The 27315-nt window shown below is 32.7% G+C and overlaps 1 protein-coding gene across 1 annotated transcript; it reads left to right on the top strand.

Moving 5' to 3' along the window:
* Positions 1–1626: 1626 nt before the first annotated feature.
* On the top strand, positions 1627–17133 carry LOC130901683 (prostatic acid phosphatase-like). The gene is made up of 4 exons (XM_057813218.1): positions 1627–1876; positions 3341–3442; positions 14095–14629; positions 16471–17133. Exons 1-4 carry the CDS (start codon positions 1769–1771, stop codon positions 16908–16910), a joined length of 1185 nt encoding a protein of 394 aa, XP_057669201.1. The 5' UTR covers positions 1627–1768; the 3' UTR covers positions 16911–17133.
* The last annotated feature ends 10182 nt before the right edge of the window (positions 17134–27315 follow it).

Here is a 27315-nt window from a genome sequence, read left to right on the forward strand (position 1 = left end):
CAAAAATATTTTCTTTTGGGTGGAATTTTTTGACCCCCTTATAACATAACAGGTCTTTTGGAGAAATATCTGTTTCTAGGTCATTGCGATTGCAGTGAATTTACGACATCTCATGTGTCTATCTTCATTTAACAATGTGTGACTTGCAGGCTTACTATACAAGCTTAAAGTTAACGTACCTCAAGACCTTTACCTAAGACTCAAGTCTTATTCAACTGACAGGTATTTCCAAGCTGGTTTTCCAGATGAATATTCATCGCTACATCCTATAATAGCTGCAGTGCCAGAAGGTAGTGTACTGGGTTCCATGCTCAACCTACGCAGTTGATCTCTCTACAACTGCACACTCAGCCGTTGCTACATACGCCGATAAGACTGCAATAGCTTCATCCCATACCGAACCAGTTATGGCCTCAATATATCTGAAAAACCACATGAACATAATCCAATATTGGCTTAATAGATAGCGTACAAAAGTCAATGAATCTAAGAATATCAATGTAACCTTCACACTTTCACTGCAATGAACCTTAATATTCAATATATACAAAAGCACATAGGGACCAAATAACACAACTCGTTTTAAAACTCCACAATATGTGTTGGTTGATCGGAAGATACTTTTAATTAAGTTTAAGTAACAAACTCTTACTTTACAAAGTAATCATCAAATCAATTTGGAATATAATTATGGGGTACTGACTGTAACTCCAATATCGATATACTAAAAAGTTTTCAATCCAAACTATTAAGACAGATTGTTAATGCCCCTTTGTTTATGTATAATGATGTGATTCGTAGGGACCTAAAAGTTCCTACGGTAGAAGAAGAGATCATGAATACAGCGCAACTTATGTAAGCTGGTCGGAACTACACCCGAAGAATCTGGCGGTTAATCTACTGGACAGTAGCCAGGAACAATAAAGACTAAACGTTTGAAAGAAACTTGATTCAGTTCATGGATTTGAGTAAATATTAAAATGAATTCAACAGATTGCAAAACTTAATATATATATTGAATGGAAAATCTTCATTTATACACTACATGGTAGTGATATTTTCGAAAGGAATGAGTTAAAGAATTTTTTTACAGACAAGTCCCATTTCATGCAGACAATCCTCACCTGGGAATAAATCTAACAATACCCTGTGAAATATTTATAAACGCAGAGAATGACAACATTTTAGGTAAATACTCAAAACGTGAATGATGGTTCCACCTAGGAATTATGAATCGGAAGAGAATTTAGTGAGATGGTAAGATGTCAGTTGAAAGAGAAAGAGGAAACAATTACTCAAAATAAGAGAAAATTAAGTAAACGTGAGAATATTTAGACGAAAGAATATAAATACTTTATTGAATGGTTCAGAAAGTGAGAATTAGAAGGAATAAGATAAATTTCAGGGAAGACCACAATCAACATGCAATGGCCACTCTATTGGTACTCACACGGTTCTTTTTGACCAATTTAGTAGAGCAAATATTCCATTTATTTGAAAACTTTTTGCTATAATTATGAACAAAAATGCTATGTACTTCAAAAATGTAATAGAATTAATCAGAAATTACGATAGATAAATATTTGTTATAATCCAATTCTATTATTAAAAATATTGAGAGACAACAAAAACAGTTAATTTCTCGTATTTATTCATGATACACGATAAGAAGTCAAAGGCCAATTGGCATGGATCATATTATTAATAAATATTTGAGAGCACTGCCACATTTTAAATATACCAGTTGACCCGATATTCTTCTACAGTTATGGCTTTATCAAACAAATTTATTGTGGTGTTAGTTTTATTAAAATTGTTTTTTTGTGGAACGACCTATTCTACATCGGCCAACAAGAATTTAGTTGCCGTTGTTCAGGTAAGTGCGAATAAATGAATATGAAATTACTAAATTATTCACGCAATAAAATGACTCTGACTAGGATCTGGTTTTATAACATAAATAGCAGGATTTTAAACTCATATTATACAAAATACCATTTATTAAGTGATGTATGTCAATATATAGAGAAAATAAAAAGCGAAAGATCTGATATAAACAGTAGTTCGATTCATCTAATATCCATTCTACCTTATCAATTTTTTCTCTTCGATTTCTGTTCACTTGATGTTTAGGATCAGAATCTTGTATGGGTTCAACAATAGATCAATTGTGGCGTATAACTATTCTCTTTGTTTGTATTCTATCCTAAATATTACTTTTTTAACATATAATGTGTTTCAAAAAAAGGTGATCCCGTCTCTAGGATAGATAGAAAACTGGAAAATATTAGGAGTTTGCTCGGTAAAAAATTTTCGTAACACCTCATGAAGGGCGTTGAAAAAATAAAAATTCTACACTTTTTTAGGATTGTGTCACAACTACTGGCAACATTGTATTGAAATTTTATACAAATATGTTTTGGAAGCTGATAGATCCAATGATTTGTTTCTATGTCTGTCTCTCAAAGAGGGCGCTAGTTACACGGTTCGTACCAAGTAGTATTGACTATAACTTTATTTATCAAAATCAGGAATTTTATTTGAATGTAATGTAGCTTCTTCTACTTTGCCGATAGATTCTTGTTTGTACTCTCAATATCCATAATTCATTGCAGTTTTATTAGATTTCTCAAAGAACAGATAGCTTGCTTACGCTAAGCTCACGAGTTTATTTCACATATTTTTCTTTGAGGTTTTACAGATATTTTTCATTATTTTTTCACTTTTCTGTTACCTGTACACAAATAATCAAGTATCAGTTTCATATTTTCATAATTTCCTTGTGGGCTTTCATAAAGTTGACATTTACCAAAACATTTCTTTCTCATTTCATTTTTCTTTTCGAGTAATAATCCTTCATTTATGCTTACATTAACAATAAATAAATTATTCGCGGGACCAAGGTAAAAGACCGAACTTGACATTCGACTCCTAGATATTGAAAAAAAGACTAAAAACTGAGATGAAGTATCTGGGAAGAGTCACAAAGATGGAACGTATCCATAATATTACAAAAACACTCAGGATATATAGAATGGAGATAATGAATAAAAGAAAGAGAATAAACAATGGACAAGATGTTAGCAAGATTACTTTTTAGATGAATAGATAGTGCTACTTAGTAAGTGAAGACGAGAGCGAGGAATAAAAAATATTGAAAAATGTTAGTGATAAAATAGACATTTTGAGAATGATATCATTAATCGTTATTAAGATAATTTTTCTCATATTGTAATTGGAACTTTCAGATACCTACTCTAATAAGATTCTATTTGTAATAGATGACAGTATTTTGTATAGAACATTATCAATATCAGTATAATTATCATCCTATTTTCAGATATTTAGACATGGACAGAGAACGCCAGTTCAATTCTATACCAATGATCCATATTCAAATATATCTTTTTGGGATGGATTAGAACCGGGACAACTCACAAATGTAAGTATGGTTGAAATATTTTGATAAATATACGTACTCAAACTTTATATATTTGTAATATAAATTTAATCTGATCCAATTGTCAGTCGATCAATACATGTATAGATATTTATATTTTTTCCGATTATTATTTCACTTCTAATTTCAGAATTTTTTACTTATTTATTTTCATCAACGTTTGAGTTATTTTGTACTATATATTTTAGAATAAATAAAAAATCGAAACGTTGGCATTTAAAAAAACTCTTGGACGGTTTTATTTTGAGTCCTCAACCCGTAACACCATTCGAAATTACATATTAGGATGGACAGTAATTTCAACACTAATAAAAATTATGTTCATGATCATTGTGGATAAATTTTGATAAATATTGTGACAAAATAGTAATACAGTATTTGCAAGCAATGTTTTACAGTTAAGAATATTGTGATCCAATGTTGCGCAGCAATAAGAAATTCTGATAGTCTTGTTTGAGCTTCTGTTTAATCTTCTCTTTGAACTAATGACAATCAACTTTGCAATATCGAATTAAATTCTAACATTGCTGTGAAATTAAAAATTTGAGTAGTTAACTTGTGTAATGTGTGAATATGATATGAATAAAATCGTCTTAAAGCATTTCTGCTTATTTCAACAAATTGATTCACTGTGAATATTTTTTCAGCTCACTTATTGTTTCTATATGATATTCCACCCACAAAAGTCGATTTTCTTTCTTCTGTTTCAATAAAGTTGAAATACTTCAACAGAAAATTAATTTTGTTGAACATTGCAAAATAGATAACTGTTCCACATTTGTTCAGTTATTGTCCAAGCTCTCATGATTTTCTCATACAAGTTTTAACATATTTGGAACTAGAAATCTTGATTAGCAGGGGCTTCTTGCAAGCACTGTGTGCAGAAGTAACCCATTCCGTTCTCTTTTACAAGTGCTGCTACTCAAGTTTTGATATATGGCAACAATGATGTGAATATGTCAAATCTGACATTGTCATAATAAAGTTTGACAATTTTAATGGTCAACGTTCTCATAACGTGCTATCATACAAGTGCTATTTGAGTGGTTTTCTGAATTCAATCGAGGTCACACACCGCTAAAGGCCCCTCCACACTCTCTCTAGAATCTCGCGAGAACGCAAGAAACATGTGAGAAATACGAATGTGGAACCGATTTACGTATTTTTCTCAAGTTCTCGCGCTGTTCTCCGGCGTTCTCAGGCAAAGGTGGAGAACAGCGCGAGAACGTGAGAACAGGCGAGAAGGTTTATTGACTCCACACTCGCATGTTTCTCAGTAACGAGCGAGTCGCCGATTTGAATGATTTTTCGCCACTTCTTTTCAATCATTCTTTTCTCTTTAATATACGCATAATTATAATATGCAAACATGCGCATAACAATAAATTTGCCGCAGTCACTTCAGCGTCCATCCTTATCGAGCGGAGAACCGAAGTGATAACTGTAGTGAGAACTTTGTGAGAGTGTGTATCCGAAAGAAATTCTCCCTACGTTTCTCGCGAAAAAGTGGAGGGGCCATAAAGAATTTATTTCGTGGACATCGTCCAGAATCAGCTGTGCTGTGCTGTGCTAGAAATTATCGATGCTGTGCGTAAACTGATATCGCAATATCGTTATGTGACGTGACATTTAGGCATCGTTGGCATTAGTTCCAGTCGCATACATTCAATATTGCATGAACATTTTGCTGTCAAAAAGATTTGTTCGCGAAAAAAGCTCGTTTCGATTGGTACAAAGGAATACTGAAAAAATACAATCGCGTTGCATATGAATCCGGAACTAAACAAATATCGACTGTGTGGGTCCACCAGAGGACCACGATAATGTGATCTCTCAAATATCGAATCAGGTTATCCGCCGTACAGTCCTTGTTTGACACCCAATGATTTCTTCTTATTCCTGTAAATCAAAAATAAATTGCGTGGTCAAAATTTTTCTACACTTAGGAAAGCAGTTGATATGTTCAAATCACATGTTTTGGAGGTATCAATCGCTCTGAAAAACTCGTGTCTATTGGTGAAAAGAAATGCTGGAACAATTCAATCGCGGTGTTTCATGAGATCGTGACTGTTCTTTCAGAATAACTGAATATGTGACCGCCGTTCCACTATACCAACGCAGAACGGTCAATTCTGTATAGTACAGCATTTGTTCCCCAGAAGTATTCGAAAAAATCAGGGAAACCAATCGTAGTCTAATAATTCTTCACCACGTCAATGCAGGCTCTCACACATCAGTTCAAACAAAAACGTTTTTGAACAGTCAAAACATCGAATTGATAGGTGGTCATCCGCCGTACAGTTCTTGTTTGGTACTCAATGATTTCTTCTTATTCCCTCAGATCAAAAATAAATTGCGAGGTCAACGTTTTTCTACACTTGAAGAAGCGGTTGATACGTTCAAATCACCTTGGAGGTACCTAAATCAGAATGGAAAAAATGCTTCGACCATTGGTTGAAACGCTTTCAAAAATGTATTGATCTCAATGGAGAAGATTTTGGAAAACGTAATATCCATTTTTTCTGTTTATATATTTCAAGTAGCCCTCGTGTAAAATAGCATTTATTGCACACATCTTTTCATCTTGAATGTTATTTACAAGTAGGGGTCAATTTTCAGGCCTTCACAACATCCTTAAATCAGTTTTCATTCATGTACTCCCTTAGGAAACTAATTTGAAGAACTCTGGTTTAAACGGTTCTTAATATGTTGGTACTTAACGTTAATGAGTAGCATGCTGCATTTAGTATTTTGGAGATACAATTTACATCAAATGAGAAAACAGAATTATTACTTCAAATGATTGGTAAAAAGTAGAGTTTATGGAGTTTGATGGTTACAACATGTGATCAAAAAGTCTGAGAAATATTAAACTTGTATATATTCCATTCGATTGAAGATTGGTAGAATAAGACTATTAATTTGTTTGATCTGCAATAACATCGACGCGACGGTTATGAATGTTACTTAATAGAAGTGGGGCCAGAAATTCTATTCGATACATGAAGTTTTTGCGATATCAGTTATGATTTCATATCAAGAACAATGTTATAGTTCTTAATTCACTTTGAACAAACAATCGAGCGTTATGCAACAGTATACTGCGGAAAGCATTGGAGTTCTAAAATAGAAAACACGTGATTAGAACAATACTATTCATGGAATTTCTATTCTAATTAAATCAACAAATTTTTATTGCTTTCCAATTCATAAAACCGGAATATTTCTAAATGTCAATTAGTTTTCATATCTTTTCACTTTATAATATGATCTCTAGTTACTAGTTTAATAAAAGTAAACAATGATAATGATTTTATGAATGTATATATTATCATAGATGCTTTTCTCTTTAATATTACATTCAAGATATCATTTAGATGATAAATATTTTATAGGGTGAATGAATATATAATATGGTTTCAGTTCTATGATTTCAAGAATTCCTAGATTATACCCTGACTGTTGTAGGGTAGAATGTTTAAATTGATATGCGAAACAGAAAATCAGTTCCTTGATATTTTGAACACTTTTTTTACACTATCTATGATAAAGGAAATATTCCTGAAGACTGCTGCTGCACTCAACCTTTATCGCTATCCCCAAAAATCCAGATGCAAAGCACTGTAAACCATACCGCCTAATATGCCTCATAAATCACATAATGATAATTTTTACCAAAATTACACAAAATCAAATATACGCAAAAAGTGAAACACACTTTGGTTTTCGTAGCGCACTAGGTACAATGGAAGCCATCTTAGCCTACAGTTTCTCATCCGGAAATGCATAAATATGAACAAAGACCTAAATGTGTGCTTTACCAATTTCTCCAAGGCGTTTAATAACGTCAAATATGAAAAATTAATGGACATATTTAGAAACACTGTAATTGTAGGAAAAGATCCGTATTGCTGCCAGGAGGGAAGTGCATTCTATCATCTCTCCTGTTCAACATTTACTCCGAAAAAATATTTAGAAAAGCACTGATGGAGCTATCAGATGGCATCAAAATCAACGAAGAAGTAATCAATAATATTAGATATGCCGACGACACAGTAATTATAGAAAATAACAATATAGAGCTACAAAATATTATGTAAAAAATATATGCAGCAAGTGAAGAATATGGTCTTTTTTTGGATAAATCAAAAAAACATATGATTATTGACAAAAGTCAACATCATCCAGTGCGTCTAACGATCAACGTTCAAGACATAGATAGAGTAGAAACGAACACATATCGGAAGCACAGTAAACGCGAAATGGGACCAGGTATCAGAAAAACGATCACGTATAGAAAGAGCTGAAGATGCATTTAACAACATATAACAGCAAAAATATTGCTTTACAACTGAAATTAAGACTAGGGCTACACTTTTTCTGATGCGTTCTATAGGCTTCGAACACAATCGAGGCTACTTTAAAGATTTTAACTTTTCGAAATGTGGATATATCGACTTATTTTGAAAATATCCTGGTTGGAGCATATCACCAACATGGTTATGCAGAGACTAGGGAAAAAGGAGGAAGTCATTTTTACAGCAAAAAAATAGAAAACTGGAGTATTTTGGCCACACATCAACACATGACAAATACCGTTTTTTTAGATGATTGTCCAAGGCAAAGTAGTAAGAAGAGACCAGGGAGGAAACGGCATTTATGGTTGTACAAACTACGTCAATGGTTTAGAGTGTCATCGTTGATCCATTTAGAAGCACAGTAAACAAGATAAGAATATCCTTGTTGATAACGGATAAGGCGATGAAAGAAAAAAGAAGAATTTGAAATATCTGTTTAAAGATGTGTGCAACTTTATATATTAAGAGCGTTAAGAAATATTGAGGAAATAAATTCATTTTTTAATCTGAAAGTTTCTAGTTTGTTTTAGTTGTTTGAATTTTCAAATTATTAGACCCTTCGATTAGAATTTCGAATTCTTATAAACAATACACGGCGAATGCCAAATGAATCTGTGACATATCCACGTAAATATTAACTTTGATATGTTTAAAGATATAAAAATATTTTTAATACGATCGAGCATTTGAACAGTATCAAGCAGCCGCACCACCCAATTGTAATTACACATAATAATTATACCATTTTTAAAAACAAAGAAACCCTTGCAAATCATTCCATGAAATTTAGAACATTTGGAATAATATTTATGCAACTTTTCCTTAGTTACTTAATTTGTTTTTCTTCACATTCGTCCAACAACAAAATCAGTTTACTTCATACAAATGTTAAAACCAATCTATTGTCAACATCTGAAAAATCACTCCTATACTGAAACTTCTGGATAGTCCCTTTTATAACTTCGCCTCATTTTCTCATATCAATTATTTGTAACTTATGCCACGGATTGAGAATTAAAACTACAGTATAAGACCAATTTGTTTTACGATAATGTTTTAATACATGTTTCTTCCAGCTTAAAAATAGTAATATAATAATTATAGTAGTTAAACAGTAATTAATATCTTTATATATGCCGTATAGCGAATCAGCGGCGACGACGCGTTCGGATGTACAAAGCGAAGCAAAGTAAGAAACACAGTGATGACCGTTAACCGATAACGCCGAAAGTGGTTTTCGAAAACAATTCTGGGTATTATATTATGAATAATGGTTTTTTTCAAACAAATTAATATAGTGGGATACAATATCTTCAATAAAAAATTTTTTTACACTTTATAGTTCGATTTAGAAATAGGTATTATAAAACATCTTTCTATAAAATGTTTTTTTATGTATGTTTTTATGGCTTAAGTCCATAAGTGGAAATATACATCTGTTAAATTCTTATACGGAACGCGAGACCTCATACTCATACTACAAGAAAACGTTGCCTGATGTTTTTAAGGAACTGTAGATACTGTTTGCGTCCTTTTGTAATAGTTTGACAAAATTATAGTAAACAATCATTACTATGAAATTAGAACAAAAAATTTTGGTTGAGACCTTGCGTTTACCATTAGACATCTTCATCAATCCTATTTGTGATAAGAAAGTCGGTATTACACAATGTGTCCAGCGTTTGAGCCAACAATTACATTTCAAACGTACGGCTGAACATTGGAAGGAAGTTTGGGGATACAGTACTTCAACTACACGATGCGTCCAACTTTTGTACCAACATTCACCTTTCAACGTTGACTGAACATTGAACGAAAGTTGGAACCTTACCTAAACGTACCTGAAAAAATGAAAACGTAGCAAAAAAGTGATGAACAGCATACACCACAAACAAATTCTTTCAAAGAAAATTGGATGATATTGGCAGCTTTGGTTTTTGATACAAAACACGTAGCATTCAGGAGGACAAGAGGACAAGATGTGTGTGTAGTTGTACCACAAGTATTGGTTCCAACTTCGTTATAATGTCAAAAAAACCGACTTTCCATGCCAACGTTGGAAGCTAAATATTGCGTTCTACGACCTCACGAAGCATCCAGTCATACCAACGTCCAAGCATTGGAAGCATTGGACGCATTGTGTGGTACCGGCTTTATACTTATTTCGGTAATAAATACCATTTCTGAGATACCACGAATCTAAAAGTTGAAAAAGTTACACTATATATAATGTGAACGCATATCCCACGTATGTATGTACTGCGTCAAACATATATATGAAAAGATCTAACCATGTATCTTATTTCTCTAGTAATTCATGCTTATTGTAACTTAATCCCTCACTTAGTTTACACGCATGGCTTTGAATGACATCTATTTACTCTGTTGCTCCCATAGAATAAATATATAATTTCTGTTCTTTCAATAGCCTCATTCAAATAGTTCTGTTGAATACACGTGTTTATTTTGGTGTATTGAAGGTAACATTTAAGAAAAACAAGTCAAACTTTTGACTAGAGTTTTCACTATAAACGATGGAAATAAAACTTAACTCAAGTTTTTAAAGAAATTAAAGGTTTATTGATTACCTGACAAATGAAACGTTAGATACAGCTCACGTTAGTATCGAAAATTATTCGCGCGTAAAAAATCAATTGCCTCAGTGAAAAAACACCACAAGGATCGTATAAGAAAAATCAGTCTACCTCGTACTACAGCAATAGTTTGTTATTCTGCGAGGATGAACCAAATTAGGAGGTTTGGGAAGAAGCACGGAAAGTTTAGATTGAATGAACAGCGGAATATTCACAAAAAATTAAGCGTTATCCTTAATTGATAATTAGATGGCAGTGAATATAATACTATTATCTTATATAATTCTGCCATAATCAATAATATGTGTTGGTATCATATATGACATCTAGAGTCTGATCTATCTTGTCAGAAGAAGTCCCAAATCAGTTTTTGTTGTTAATTTTATGATCTCAAAAGATTCAACTTATTGTTCAGAAGCAACAATTTTATAATAGTACCTAGGTTAGGTTATGTTAGGTTAGGATGAGTTAGGTTAGGTTATTGGTACTACACAAAAACACCAGCGACAAGACAATTTAACTCCAATTTAAATCCGTCCGAAGTGACTACTTACACCAACTAAACATTGTTCCCACCGACTACTTCTCTTGTCGTATACTGAGACTTTATTTCTTTTGGTCATTCAGTTTTCTTCTGAGATTTGGAGAGATTTTTGTTTGTACTAAAGTTATCAGATAAACCAATGGCCAGAATATATCTCATAGATATTTTGTACATATTAGAGAACGTTACCTTGATTAATATTAATTGTCGAGGCTTTGGGTTTTTGAAAGCTCAATTTTTAAACATTTTCTAATAAATTACCTATAACTTAGGTTCACCGAATATATTAAGATTAACTTTTTGTATATGAAAATTTAATCGAAGCAGGTATTCCACTATACTCCAATTTTTTACTATGAAATCTATAGAATGTGATATTATAGAATAATTTATTTATTCAATTATTTACATTAATTATTATGTCTCGACCACAACGGACATTGACACAATTAGCTATGTTTTGTAATTGTTGAGTTTTTATAGAATAATTTAGAAAAAACTGGAATTATTGCCTATAAAAAATTTTATTTATAAGTTTTTTTCTAATATATTCTCCCATTCCACAAAACTGATCAACTTCACTAAAATGAATTCAGTTTTAACGTCTCTATCAAAGCTGTTGTTTTGATACGGGGGCTATTCAGCAAGTGGCGAACGTTTTGAAATCAAAATGGAACATATATATATATATATATATATATATATATATATATATATATATATATATATATATATATATATATATATATATAATCAAGAACATTTAGATGCATTAAAATTATTATTTATATCTCAAAGTGCTTCCGCAATAGAACTTTTCTCAATAGTCGCCAAACAAATTGAACCACTCATATTATCAGTGGTCGAAAAGCTAGTCATTCATTCTTTGATAAAAAATCACTAGGTGTAATATAGTGACTACAGAGCGGTTGAAAAAAAATCCTTTATAGCCGCTGTATACCTACTAAGGTGCCACACACATAAACACCAATGTAAATATGTATCACAGAGCATTTGTAGATGTTATACAGAAAGTTTACTTTTCCTTCATATAACGTACTTAACAAATGTTTCGTTAAGAAAAACGCGATGGTAGTTCTCTGGTTAAGAGATGTGATTAGATGCGATTAGATAAAAGCGGATTTGTATCTCTTATATTAACAATTTGGAAGTTCATGTGAACTGTGTTAAGCTTAGTTAAGCTAATTAACCGTCTAGTTGAATGGTGGATTGAAGTGATTAGCCAGAAATTTTTTCATTGTGCTCACAGTTAAACCTTCTCAATACTTGTAATTGTTAGTTCTATTCATAGAGCAATTTAGTGAGATATTTAAACAAAGTCGTATAACTAACATAACAAGAAAAACACATTTATTTGCAAAAATCGATTCTCAATTTAATCTTCTCCAAGAGAAATCATCCCAACGCTTCTCTAACTTCTCAATTCTATAATTGTAGAATGATTCAACTTTTAGTTTCAGCAGTTGCTTCTACATTTGAGCTGAATCCTTACCGGCGAACATTTTTTGGTCACTGGATGCCAGATCTGGGTTATACGGTAGATTAGAAAGCAATTCGAAGTGTAATTCGTTCAATTTAACCATAGTTCCCATCGACTTGTGAATGGGTGCATTGTCTTGGTGAAAAAGTGCTTTTTTCTAGATATGACATCATTTTTCTTAGATTTTTGCTTGCAACTCATCCAACAACTTTTTGTTGTAGTCGCTAATGATTGTTTCTCACTTTTGGAGACAGTCGATGAAGAATATTTTAGGCACATCCCAAAAGACTGAAGCCATAACCTTCCCAGCTGACTGTTGTGTCTTTGGACGCTTCGAATGTAGTTCACCGGCTGCAGTTCACTCGGTGATCGTTTTGATTCCGAGTCAAGTGATGGATCCATGTATCATCCATTGATGAATTAAATTGATGGCAACGATTTTTTTCCGATCACTTTTGTTACATATCTCAATTCACCTTGTAAAACTCATGGATTTGATAGCTGTTTTGTCTCTGGCGTATTGTGGTGAATCCATTCATATTGGAACAGAACAATGTCTACTGTTTCTGTTATTTTGCGCATTATTATTTGTGGTAGATTATGAGCAAATGCGTAGTTCTTCTATTATCCAAGTGACCTTTCAAAGTAGGAGCAATTGAGCTATTTACTATACTCATGTCTTCTATAATTTCCTGCAGATCTGGTCAAAGATCGGCCCACACTATTTTGAGTACTGTATTTTTTTGCAAAAATGCTCAATCAACACAAAAAGTCACTTAGGTAGGCTCACCACGATGGCTGTTAAGCATAACCTATGTAGAATCTCCAAATTATGATAGCAAGAACAGATATACCTGAAGTACCCAGCCCAAAAAAACCTTAAAATTTTGGAAAAAAAATATATTTATGTTTCAACGTAATCTTTTTTTAACTTCATACACTCCCAGTGATGTTAAATAAGTTCGATACCCTTTTTATAATAATAATCGTCAAGCTCCTCAAAATTTGGCTTTATTTATGTGAAACATTGCCAAACACTCGATGGAAACATCTTGTTTGTATTTTTTCTCCAATGTGTACAAACGCGGCTTTCTCATGTCCAAATTTTAATTTCAAATTAGTTAATATATGATATACCGCACTTTTTGAAATGCCTACTATGTCTGCTAGCTAGCACACTTCCAGTCCACGATCATTCATTAGCGTTTTGTAGATTTTCTTCAACATTATTTTCACAACAATATTTTACTGTTGATAACAAAGGAGTAGTCTCACCCAGAATAGAATCAAGTTCAGTTTTTATATTGGTTGGGCTAAAGCCTTTCAAATGAACGTATTGTATCACATAACGTTGATAATTTTTTCCATGTTTACAAATTCACTGGAAACGTTCATTATTGATGACTGCCAAATAAATACTAATCACCTTGGAGTCATCTAACTTGAAACATGTACTGTATAGTTTGGGTATAGTGGTATTTTTTAAACAACCGCGATCTCTAGGTCAGGTCAGGAATAACGGTCCAGTCCTCGTCTTCCGTAGTAAATGTTATTGCAATCACAATTACTTATTAGTATTAACATATTTTAATCGGTTGTGACTTCTTCGTTCATCTCAATTCTATGTTCTATTTTAGGTAGGAAAACGTCAACAATATCAATTAGGCCAATTTTCCAGACATAGATATAAGGATTGGTTATCTTTGATTTATGACAAAAATGTATTTTATGCACAAACGACAGATGTGGATAGAACTCATATGTCAGCACAAGCTAATATTTATGGTCTCTATCCAGCAGAAGGTGATGAGGTATGGAAGCCACGTTTAGATTGGCAACCGATTCCTATCCATCCGGCTGATGCCAACATAATTTCAAGTTTTCCAGACTGTCCAAATTTCATCAAAGAATGGGCGAATGTTCTATCGTCTACATATTTTTTATCTCTTGATAAATTATATGCTCCTATTTATAAGTATTTAACGGAAAAATCAGGAGATAATATAACCAGTTTATCTGAAGCAAGTGATATATACGATTGTTTGAAAATTGAATCTGATGTTGGGCTCAAAATACCTGAATGGAGTAATATTGTTTTCCCTCAGTACTTAAAAAATATAAGTGGTTATTCATTTAAATCCCTTTCATACACAACAAAACTTCAACGATTAGGTAAGCTTTATATTTATAATTTTATATCTCTCATTCTACGTATTTTATAGTCTAGGTAATAATTTTATATAAAATTAATATTCAAATTAGGGGGCAAAATAGAATAAGGACAACATTTCTCGATGAATTTAATCATTTTTATGATTTACGATATATCAAAATACCTCTGAAAATTATTTTGAAATTCAATATTTCAAAAATAAGGCCTGCCATTCTTAAAAGAAGAAAACATCACATCTGTTCCGAGGTATATAGAGAATTTTTTGGTAATTATGTTTTATTCGGTTTTACTGTATATTCTTCCTCTTTTTCTTTATAATTTTATTCAACGGCTAAAGTCATAGATATACATGTGAATTTTGAGAAAATAATCAAAATATTCTGGACCCCAAAACAATTTGAAAATCTCTGCGTTTTGAGAATGTGTTCAACTCTATCCTTTCGAAGCCAATCAATACCAAAACTTAGTGTCCTCCCTAAGTTAAAAAACTGGTTGACTTACTCAAGAATGTCCAGTATACATGTGTGTTTTTTGGTTTTTTTTATAGTTTGGTCGTACTTATTTTCTAAGATTCGTGTTCTATCTGGTATACTGGACAATTCCAATGCGACTAAAAAACTTTCTCTATCTCTGGCCTCTGTTCGTTAACCAGCTCTTCCGTTAATTACTTCCTTCTTCGCGATTTTGCTCATTCCTCCTTTTTTTTTCACTTCAGAGCCAGTTTTCTTTGAAAACCAAGTCGCAAACGTATCGTTGCTGACCAGGTGGTCTCTGTTGAGAGCATATCCTCCAGCATATCTTAATTCAAGCATTACTCCTTCAAGAGCAGCATTTTTTGTCATCTGCTGTACATGTTTTTTCAACAAGTATGTTGAAGTGTTTAGAAACACAATATCATTAGAAATTCAATAATTCCGCTACCCCTTAACAGACACTGAGTAAGACCGAAAGCTGAAGGAACATTGAAGCAGTCTAAATCAAGACGAATTACATCGTTTATAAAAGGATCCTGCAGCTTGGTTCTCTCGCTTAAAGGAATCCTTTGTATTCATAAATAAGACTGCTCGTAGAACAAAGACTGATCTGCATACGTGCAACCAAGGCCATGAATTCAAACCCAACAGTTGCACTAGAAGTGATTCTAAATCTCCCACCTCTCCATATAGTACTAGAAAACTCGTTTGGAATTGCCTAAAAAATTAAATGAGCTAGGAAAGACAAAAAATGTTACCGTACAATGGACTCCAGGACACACAGGAGTGAAGGGAAATGAAATAGCTAATAAGCTGATCTGAACCCTTTTGTGGTATCAGCTATAGATCAACACAAAAGTATTGGAAAAAAGTAGATAGGAGCAAAACCAATTAGTGGGATAACCTACAGGAGCTGAGGCAGGCGAAGACTCTCCTGGAAAATTATAATCAGAGAAGAAAGGCTGAATAAATCAACGTAAGTAAGAATAATCTACAAATATAAACAGGAGTCATATCGGGAACCTGTTGCCTCAATGAACATCTGAAGACGCTAGTTGTGGTATCGCTAAATCGTGATTTTGCAATTGTGAAGGACTAACCACCACAATATATACGGAAAGATTCAAATAGATTTTGATCCTGTAGCATTTATAAGGTGATGATGAATAAGATATCAATATCTTTGGCCAATCCAATTTTGATGAAAATACGCAGGTACAGTTATATCTATATATTGATTCTAGTTAGGAGTTATCGTGAATGTTGTTGTATTATCTTAAATCCATCAAACCTCTAGTAAATAAGTCAAAATAAATTTAGGCATGAATTATAGTTTAACTTGTTGAAGTTATCAAATTGTTTTTCAGGTGGTGGTCCGCTATTAAATGAAATATTGAAACATTTTGAAAGTTTTCAAGTGAAAGCTACCAATCCAAAGTACAAAATTTATAGTGCTCACGACTCTAATATAGCTATGATTCTTAATAGTTTGGGGGCATTCGATCCACCCTACCCACCAGATTTTGCAAGCAGTATATATTTCGAATTGAGAAAGAAAAATGGAAAGTTTTACGTGAACGTCTTTAGTAAAAATAATAATGATTTCAAACCAGTTTCCATTCGAGGATGCGATTTAGATTGTCCATTAAGTGAAGTGCGGGCAAGATTAAGCGACATTCTTATTGACGTGAAACTTAGAAACGCTGAATGTACAGAAAATTTATATTTTTCGGATAAAATAGCTGAAGAAAGATATAACAAACTTATAACATCTGGTGAATTAAACAAAACAATAATCAGATTCTAAAAAATATATATTGATAATTATTGTATTCTAAGTGGAAATCTTGTTTTTTTTACGTAAATAATAGTAACATCTACTATTTATAAAATTTCGTAGAATAAACGCAATCAACCCAAAACTACAGAATAATTTGTTATAATAAATATATGGTTGTGTGTATGATTATTATTTTTTGATATTAATAAAACAATGCAACTTTTCTCGTAATTGCATCCTGATTTATAAATAGTATTGTTTGTTTGTACCATATGTAATAGTTCAACTACTCTCACAACAACATTTTTATCAAATTAAATGTCTCTAATCAAACATCTCTTGACATTATTGCAAAGCGTATAATAAAAAGGATAAAGTTCTATGAACAGAAATTTCATGGCACTACTGAGAAATATGAAAGGATATACATTTGGTTCAGCGGTTAGTACAACCGCCAAAGATAAGAATAGCAAATAGGAAATAGAAGTATGATACTGAAGCGTTAAAAGGAGAAATAAAAAATGTAGAAGGATGTGAACTAATTACAACCTATTGAATGATAGAAGAAAAACCGAGTAGAGAGATGAAAGTAGCTAGTGAAAAAGTATTTCCATATGAAGAAAAGCTGAGAATCATTATAATAAAAAATGGGGAAAAATTACCGAAGGAAACAGAAGGTTAAGACAATACCTAACTGTCCAAAATGAAAACAAACAAAGGAAGACACAATGATAGTAACAGACAATGAAGGAATCAGATAATTTCATCCAGAAGTATATTCAAGCTATACTATCAAAACACTCAATGTGTTAAACATTCGGCAAGAAGATTTGATTAATCAATTTAATAGGTCGGAGAAAAAACTGAAATCAGCGAAATACTAAGAAATTGATAGTTCAAAGCTTCAAACAAAGAATTCGGATACCAACGAATTGAAACTACTGAAATGTATCAGCATCTAATTTTCGCCGAATTGTAAAGATGATCCCTATACTTGGTTGCAATTTTATGAAAATATAGTAATTTGTTGATTCAAAGCAAGTTTTCATAATTCAATGTATTTTTTCCAATTGTACTCTAATGTTAACTTGATCAAGAGACATAACTATAGTTATTGACTTGAAGAGAATCTCTATCCATTTACGTACACAAATGTCTCAGAAAATTAATGTATGGATTGGCGTTTTGGGGAATTACATTATTGGACAATTATTTATTGACGAAACTCTGATATTACTGACACAACTAATTTTTTCAGAGCTTATAGTTGGTAATAATAATAAAACATAAATGGCACTTCAGTTGTATATCTTACGACAGGGCATTGTCATTGATTACAGACATCGTAAATATATACAAATGACTTAAAAGCCTCTGAAAATAGGTTGTATCATAGAATGAAAGTCAGCAGAGGACATTTGGAGCATTTATAGTTGTTACTTAACAGTAAATTATCAAATTTGAATAAGTACGTCCCTCCACTTGTTTTCCTTGTAGCAGCTCGGCCGGTAAACTACGTCACCAGCGCCGATTGCCAGAGTAGAGAAATAGATTCTCGTAGAACTTATTTATTATTGTGCATGGATATGGATATTATACTTTGTCAAAATGTGAAAATACCACAAAAATTACAACAAATAAAGTTTGTTTGTCTAAAAGTTGTAATAGGATTAGTAAATACAATTTGATTTGATGTTTTTTACAGAACTTGACAAAAAAAAATACTTTTTATTTCTTAGTGCTTGTCATAAAAATTAGTCCTCACCTGCATCTCTAAAAATTTAATTCAATATCTTCATAACGGTGAAGTTTAGGTTTAGAAAAGTATTTATGAATTGGCCTTATGTTTCACCCCTGAATGCATTTAAATAGTAAAAACCGGGTGGTTCTAATTGAAAAATAAAGAAATTTCATATTTATGAAGTTAAACTTTGAACACTTTTTATACACACCCTGTATAAAATGAAAAATTTTCAACTTAGATTCAAATACATCTAAACTTGCTAAAAGCGACACTTTGGTTCTCCAAGACCTAAGAAGTTTCGTGGGTAAAAGGGTAAAACAATAACTGGAGATTACTATTCGATTTTACTGACCACTCTACGGTAAAAATTAAAGAGAAAATACGCGGAGAGCTATCCAAAAGTGTTTTATTTTGCAGGACAACGCCCCTGCACACAAATCTCATGTTGCCATGCAAAAAATTCGTAATTAAGGATTTGAATTACTGGAACACCCCCCTTATTCACAAGATTTGGCTCCGTCCGACTATCATCTCTTTCCGAAACTGAAAAAAAGTTTGAAAGGTCGTAAATTTTCTTCAAACGAGGAGGTAATAAAAGCTGTGGAGGTCTGGTTTGCAGAGCAGGAAGAAACATTTTTTTTGAAAAGTCTAGAGAAATTGCAGGTTCGCTGTAATAAATGTATCCAATTAAGAGGAGAATGTGTTGAGTAATAAAATATTTTTACATTTGAATTTTATTTGGTTCTATGGTAGGCTGAGAATTTTTCAAAATATCCTCGTTGATGTATGAAGAACTGACCAGTTTGTAATTGAATTATAAGAATGTATTGTGAGGATGACTGGTTCTATATTATCTGACGATTTGGAAGCGACAGTGAATATCACATAGTGATTATAGTAGTTTTTTTCTCCTGTTCAAAATACTGTTCAATCATGTTAATTGGAGTTTCTATTTTTCTTGTCCTATTGAGGTTGGTATTATGAGGTTGGCAATCAAATACTTTTGATTTTTACTGATAGAGAGCATTGCTTTATTTTTTGACTAACCTGCATGTGTTTGTGCTGTACTTTGTCATTTTTCACGTGATACTGGTCACATTGACGTAACTTTAGAAGCAAGTAGTGCGTGATTTGTATCAAAAGTTGTATTAGTTGTGAGTTAAGTTTAAATGGAGTGCAGAAACAAGCATTTTCGGCATATTTCACTTTTTTATTTCCAAGGGAAGAAAGCTGCTGTGAAATTTATGATGCTGATTGCACGTGTCCGAATTAGTATAAAAAATCTGTTCAGCAGATTTTCCCTTCAAGGGTAAGCAGCGTTCTGGTTGGCTAACTGAAGTTGTTGATGACCAAAGTCATAATTGAAGAAGATCGTCATATAACTTCGATATATTGCAAAGACGCTATATGTATCGCACTGACCCATTCTTGAAAATAATTGTCCTGTATAGTAACATAGTCAAAAACGATCATGGAGCAAACATGATGGACCAGCACAAACCAAATCGAAAGATGAAAAACAACAAAAAAGCTCAAGCTGTCAGTTTGGTGAGATTTCAAAGGTGTTGTGTTTTTTGAGCTGCTTCCAAGGAACCAAACGATCAATTCTGATCTTTACTGTCAACAATTAATGAAACTGGATGAAGCAATCAAATAAAATGGCCAGAATAGTCGAATCGGAAAGGTTTAGTATTGCACCATGATAATGTAAGGCCTCGCACATCTTTGGTAACTCCTGAAAAACTATTGGAACTTGCTTGGGAAGTGATGCCACCATTTATTTCGAATTTTACAAGGTCATTGAGCAAAATGGAAAATATATAATAAATTGAAAACTATTCTTAGCTAGAAAAAAGTGTTATTTATTTTATGTTATTTCATACTACAAAACCGAAATTACTTTGTTGCCACATTATAATTATTATAATGAATTTCTCTTTTATTTGAAATAGACTTTTTGAACTAGGTCTTAACAATGTCTCTAATATCCTCTAACATCTTGTAATATGTAAATAAAGTGATTGTTGCTACTTTAGTTTTTTAATACATAAATAAAATTGAATATTTATTATTTTCGGTACAAGAATCAACAAGGGTGGAGTGATTTGAATATTTGTACGAAAAATTTGCTCAGTTAAAATATAGAACTCTAAGGTTTTTTCATAATCTTCGATAAAATGATGGGTTCAATCTTGTTGTGATCTATATCTCTTAGAATGACCTATGAACGTATTTGTCGATGTTAGGTGCTCTTCATTACCAGCGATTTTGGGAGATTATGAAAGTCATTGATATTTGCGATGAAATTCGTATTTAGAATAGTGTCCAAGGATTTTTTAGTATGAGCTATGATAACCTAGTATACTTTAGATCCAACTGATTTGATGAGGGTAAAGTTTTTCTGATATTTATTGCTTCTGTGCGTGTTTTTTTCAATTCCTCTATATATTTTTTCTACGATAGTTTTTTATCGAAAACTCGTAGTGTTAAATTAATTTGCCAATTTATCATTTTATTATACTCGTATATTCCATATATATTATTAGAACGAATCTAATAATTATTCCCTAGATGAGTTGAGTCATAGGTTATTACTAACAAAAGGTGAATCAATTTTTTCCATCTTTATATACAACGGATAAAAATACACTAAACAAGTTAATTTTATAATAAAAATTGCTCACATATTGAAATATTGATTGTCAGTATTATTGCAAAATGATCTCATATCTAGAAATACTTCTGAGAAACTTGATGAATGAGTCACATTTTCATTCATTGTTTCGATATCGGCAAAGACAGTATAATATACTGCGTCCAATAAAATCAATCAAAATCTAAAAATTATTCATTAAAAAGGAATGTAGGGTCAGATAAGACAACCTTTTATTTATTATATTCTCTTATTAGTTAGTTATAGTTTCTTATTTTATCAATAATTAATTCTGGAGGAGAAATAATCGGATTTCTGAAAAAACTTACATTTGTTATCTTATATCGTTACCATATACCCCTACAGGATATTTTATTCTGTTTTTCATCCGATATGTTTAAACTTTTGGAGTTTGCTTTTTTGCTACTGTTTAATTCGATTTTAGATCAAGGAAATGAACCAAAATGCAAGCTCTTGAAATATTACTCACTATTTTTCAGATTGATTTGCTCGCAAAAAATGAATGTGCTCAGGAGTGTTCGAATAATAACCTCTCTAAAAAGCACATCTACATTCTCTCAGATAACCAAGCGGTCTTGAAGGTCCTGGAAGCATCGAGTACACATCTAAACTAGTAAGGGAATAAAGCACTAGCGAACGGAACCAAAATAACCCGTAATGTGGCTCCCAAACCACCAGGGTATATCGGGAAATAAGGAAGCATACAAAATGCGATGTTTTGACTGTTTTTGTTGAACTGATGTGTATGAGCTCGCATTCTCGTAGTGGAGAATTAATGATTCGTCTTCTTTGATTGGTTTGCCTAATTTTATCGAACACTTCTGGTAGATAAATGCTGATGTACCATTCAGACCATTCTAAGCTGATATAATGCTTTGAATTGCTTCGTGAGAGCAACTTGTGTTGGATTTAGCTGGTGTTGTAAGATCCATACAGTCGATTGTGGTTTAGTTACAGGTTCATATGCATAGATACATGATTCGTCGCCTGTCACGATCTGATAAAAGTCTTTTGAAGTATCGCAATTGAATTGCTTAAGCATTTCTTCGCACTAATCGATATAAGCTCATTTTACAGCAAAACAAATATTTTTTGTAGCAAAATTTGCCGATCTTGCTATATCTTGCGATGTTTTCTGTCACAACGACCGATTTTGGACGATCTTCACGAAGTTCATCCTGTGGCGGAGTGTGACTACAATTACATTAGGAAAACCAGGGAAATACGTGACACGAGATGATGCTTAATCACCAGAACTCGAAGCAAGTTGATCGACATACTGCTTTAATCCACGTTGAAATCATAGAAAATAGTCACACAAAATGGCCGCAATTTATTTCCATTTCTTGACAAAGATCAACGTTTCAAGTATCAGTATACAACTCAAAGAGCACTCCTATGATAAAACGTTCTTAGTAAGTTCATCATTAAGTATGTCAAACTTCATGAAGGCAATGTCAATTTGACATATTTACATCAGTATTCCCATATATAATATTGGCCTGTATAATTCTCAAAAATATCATCGGTTATATCCTGTTATCAGTTACTAGTACTTTAACATTTTCATCCATTCAACCTCTGCCTGTTGCTTTCTGAATACGCATTCAGTACTAAGTTATCTGCATATTACATTTTGTAAAACACAGACTCTTGATGGTTGAAAATTTTTTCATCCTTCTAATAGAACTAGTTGTTTTCTTTAACTTTCCTCACTACATTATCTATGACCAAAGTCTATAGTGAGCTACTTAAATTGTCCTTGGGTCTTAATATTCCTGTCATTATTTAAAATCTAACAGTTTCTCTCCAGAAGCTACTCGTTTCACAATAAGTTCAAGAAACTATAATTGAGTTAATATTTTTCACAACTCTCTTTCAATCCATTGTTGACGATTTTACCCTTGAGTTTCGCACAGAGAATCATATATCAATATCAGTAATTAATTATCATCATATTAGATCGTAACCTATTATGTATAGGCTCACGCTATAAACGGTCAATTCTGAGTCTATTGTGAAGGTCATCCACACTAGAAGCTCAAACGTGAGAAAATATATCTCAATATCAAAATTAATCATGTTAAGCATCTCGTTTTAATCAAATACTCGCGGCTAGCAGTGACTCCAACTCACAATTGGTTCTATTTGGTGGATACATTAGGAAAATCTGCAGTATATTTTGTTAGAAGATAGTGCCGTGAGTTGAATTCTGACATGTACATTGAAAAGCGGGCGACCTGTTCATCGGCAACTGGCGCAGATAAGCGCTGATAAATTAGGTGGCTCATCAATGGTTATGAACAAAGACAAAACTTGTCGAAACTTGCAACAAGATTAAACTGGCACCGACGAATTTACCAGAATGAATTTTCAATTCTTGGTCGCTTGTTGTCGGCGCCGAACGTGATCACATGATTGTTGAATAGTGAAATTTTGATCGGCTCAATTTTTAGAATACCTGCCTTGTGGGACACGCGCCTAAAATCTCACAGCAATCGTTACGCAAAAGTTGTAGAACGATACAGCAGCCGAAATGGTAATAGATGGTAAGATTTTTATCAATAATAGTTCATTTCCAATATCATGAAAAGTGTATAATTCATAGAGTAAATTATGTAAACAAAAATGCAGTATAATCATTAAGAATTTGTATTCGTCATGGAAAATAAATGGATTATAAGAGAGAAATTTTGTACAGGTGTCTCTAATTGTTTTACTTCTATTTGACGGCCTCCCAACGCTCTGATTTTCACGGTTCTTTCGCACAATTTCTACACATAGGTGTTTCTGAAAACCTTATTTATTGATAAGGATGTTATGTGAAACACAAATACATTTAATAATGCCGTCTGCCACAAGTATGTTCGTTTTGATGTGTTGGGATAAGATACGCCATTTTGAATTTGAATATTAAAGGGCTCTGTTATTTTGATTTCCTTTGTAATCACTAGTTAGTGAATGTCATAGGACTGAAAAGTTCCACTGTCACTTTGCCTTCCGTAAATGCCTATGTCTATAGCAGTTAATTTATAATTTGCATCTCCAATCCCTTGGAGTACAACAGAAAAATATTTTTTATGACCAAAAAACATTAGGACAAATAACACGGATATGCTTTCCAAGAATGGCTCTCATTACTTGAGGGAAGTTTCACAAAGTTCGCTAAATGTTATGTTATAATTTACAAGAATAAGTACACTTTTTTTCAGAGAACGTGTTTCGAAAAAAATTGAAGTATTTTTAGGACCAGTTTGCAGTGGAGTTGGGAGAATTCCGACACTTCCCAATTTCACGTTAAAATGACCATACTTTCATTCACTCCTTTTTTTAAGATATAGTAAAAGCTAGAGTTTCCAGTGGAAATTTCACTGTAAAAACTGCAGCAAGTACACATATTGGAGGCAGCCAAGCTAATCAAGATCTTGTTAACGAGGTTTCTGTTGACAAGATAACACTGAAATAAGTTCTAATAATGCCATCGAAACCGATACAAATGACTGGGAAAACACTATTCAGATTGAACAAGCAGCAAATTCCACTAAAGTGGAAATGGAATATTTACAACAAAATCTAAGCGATCGCGGGTGACGGAGGAGGACGTTGATCACAAATGTTTTTGTTTGCTGCCCCATATGCGTAAAACACCAGCAAACCAAATACTATCATTTAGAGGACACGTACAGGAACGTATTGAACAATATGCGTACGTACAGGGTCGATTTTTTATATCAACTCCTCAAGTTTCTCCCAACTCTGGGAGTTTATATGCTTCTTTACCTACATATGGTGTCCCAGTTTCACCAGCTTTTAACAGTAGGTACACTTCATGATACAGAATTGGGAATATAAAAGAACGTGTCATATTGCGCTTAACTATACAATAATATGTGCCTTCTCAAAACTGACTATACCAATTGTGACTAATTTCTGTTTTCCTCGATCATATTATGAAGTCTTTCGTCGGGAAAAATTGGCTGTTTGTGCCAGTTGCAACACGTTGTTGTTAGGCGTTGTACAATTTTTCCTGTATATAGACTGTATATAGATATAATTGAATGTGTCTAATGTCATCCTCATGATATTATCCTTAAACTATTTGGTATTGTAACAAGACATTTTCCAGTAGCACAAAATCTTCATTTCAGGATGACCTCGAGATCCAGCGCCAGTTTCTACTACTCGTACTAAAAGTAAACGGAATTATTTTTTAAATGCTATATATTTACAAATATTTACAAAGCAACCTTATCCCCTTCAATATCCTCTCCGTTACAAGTAAGACAATTGTCTCAGCGGTGCTTCCACTGTTCGAAACATTGTTTGAACTCATCTTTAGAGATGGCTGCAAGCTCCTGTCTCGTTATTTTCTTGATGTTTTCAAAACATCAAATCGCCGCTTTTCATGCGTGGAAACAAGAAAAAGTCGCACGGAGCCAGGTCAGGCGAGTAAGGTGCGTGGGGCAGCGGAACCATGTTATTTTTAACTAAAAACTGAGTGTGAGTGTGCAGGTGCGTTGGTAGAAGAACCAATCACCTGTCTGCTGAATGGAGCTCCAAGGTATTCCACAGTTGATCAATTGTCTGTCGACGAGTTGCGCTAGGAAGGGACTAGCGGTAGATATCAGTACTACAAAAGCTCCACTCATGGCAATCCTATTCCGGTTACTTTTGGGTATCCCCTCAAATATTCTTGATTTTAGGTAAAATATGATATTGACACTGACATCATCTACACCTAGAACGTCAAGTTATGTTTTTTTGATATTTCAATATTATGCATTATTTCAGTTAATGCAGTTTTATTATTTTTATCGTATACCCTTTAGTCTATTTTCTAAATATTGAGAGGTCTGCCCTGTGAAGACAGCGTCACAATTAGTATAAGACAGTTTTTTAGTGTTCTAGATTTTGATTTAGTGAAATATTTGGATAACGTATTATGTCCTTTATGACTTATACTAATATCATATTTATTAAAATAATTTGATAGTTTTTGAGAGTTGATTGTAGTATCTGTTTATCCCTTTCTTGAATACGTTTTTCCGGATAATTATTTCATTTCAATGCAGTTTTTGATTTTTAAATAGTTAAGTATCTAAATTCAGGATCTGCCAGTTGGATAGATCTATCAGCTAAACTTATTATCACTTATCTTTTTTGTAACATTATATAAAATTAACAATAACATAAGAACAGAATGGTATATGGAACCAACTTGGTCCTTAAGATATTTGAACTTCAATAAATGTCATCCTATGTCAATTGTCAATATTATATTTTGATAAAGACTGAAGTAAGTCAAAACGTCAATACTTTTCAATAAATTTATTTGTTACTGGAATCTTCTTATTTTTCTTAGTAATAAATATTAATTTGGATAATCGTTTCCGGGAATAATTTCAGTTTGTTCAGTTTCAATTATTAATATAATTCATAAGGTGTTTCTAGCTTCTCTATTCTATTCTATTCTCCAATTTAATATCAATTTCCTACCTTATATGAGAACCAGTTATATAAATACTCTAACTGAGGCCAAATACCACTTCCCGAGGAAGTTTTCTGCAGGTGAAGTTAATGTTATATTTTGGGATGCTGAAATTGTATTTACAGAAGTTGTCAATCCAGATCCAAAACTATTTGACAGGATAAAGAAAGTTGGGCACCAGATTAAAGCATAAAGCTCAGGTAGTCATATGTACAGTGAATCAGTGATTTGTAAATGTTGGCGCATTAGGAACACTGGAACTCTAATGAGAATAATACGTTTACATTCATTGAAAATATGTAGATAAATAGAATGATGTCTTTGTAGATTTTTCATTGTCAGTGGGCCAGGGGTGGTACAAAGAGAATAGCCCTCGTATATATATGATAAGAAATTTTTACTGTGGAGGCTAACGTAACAGTTCCTTTTACTCATGACTCACTCTATATAATGATATAGATTTTATTTCAAATTTGCTTTTACGATAAGAGAGAGAAATAAATCATTAAACAGTTATATTGTCTAA

The sequence above is a fragment of the Diorhabda carinulata genome, chromosome X (genome assembly GCF_026250575.1).
Source record: "Diorhabda carinulata isolate Delta chromosome X, icDioCari1.1, whole genome shotgun sequence".
Lineage (NCBI taxonomy): Eukaryota > Metazoa > Arthropoda > Insecta > Coleoptera > Chrysomelidae > Diorhabda > Diorhabda carinulata.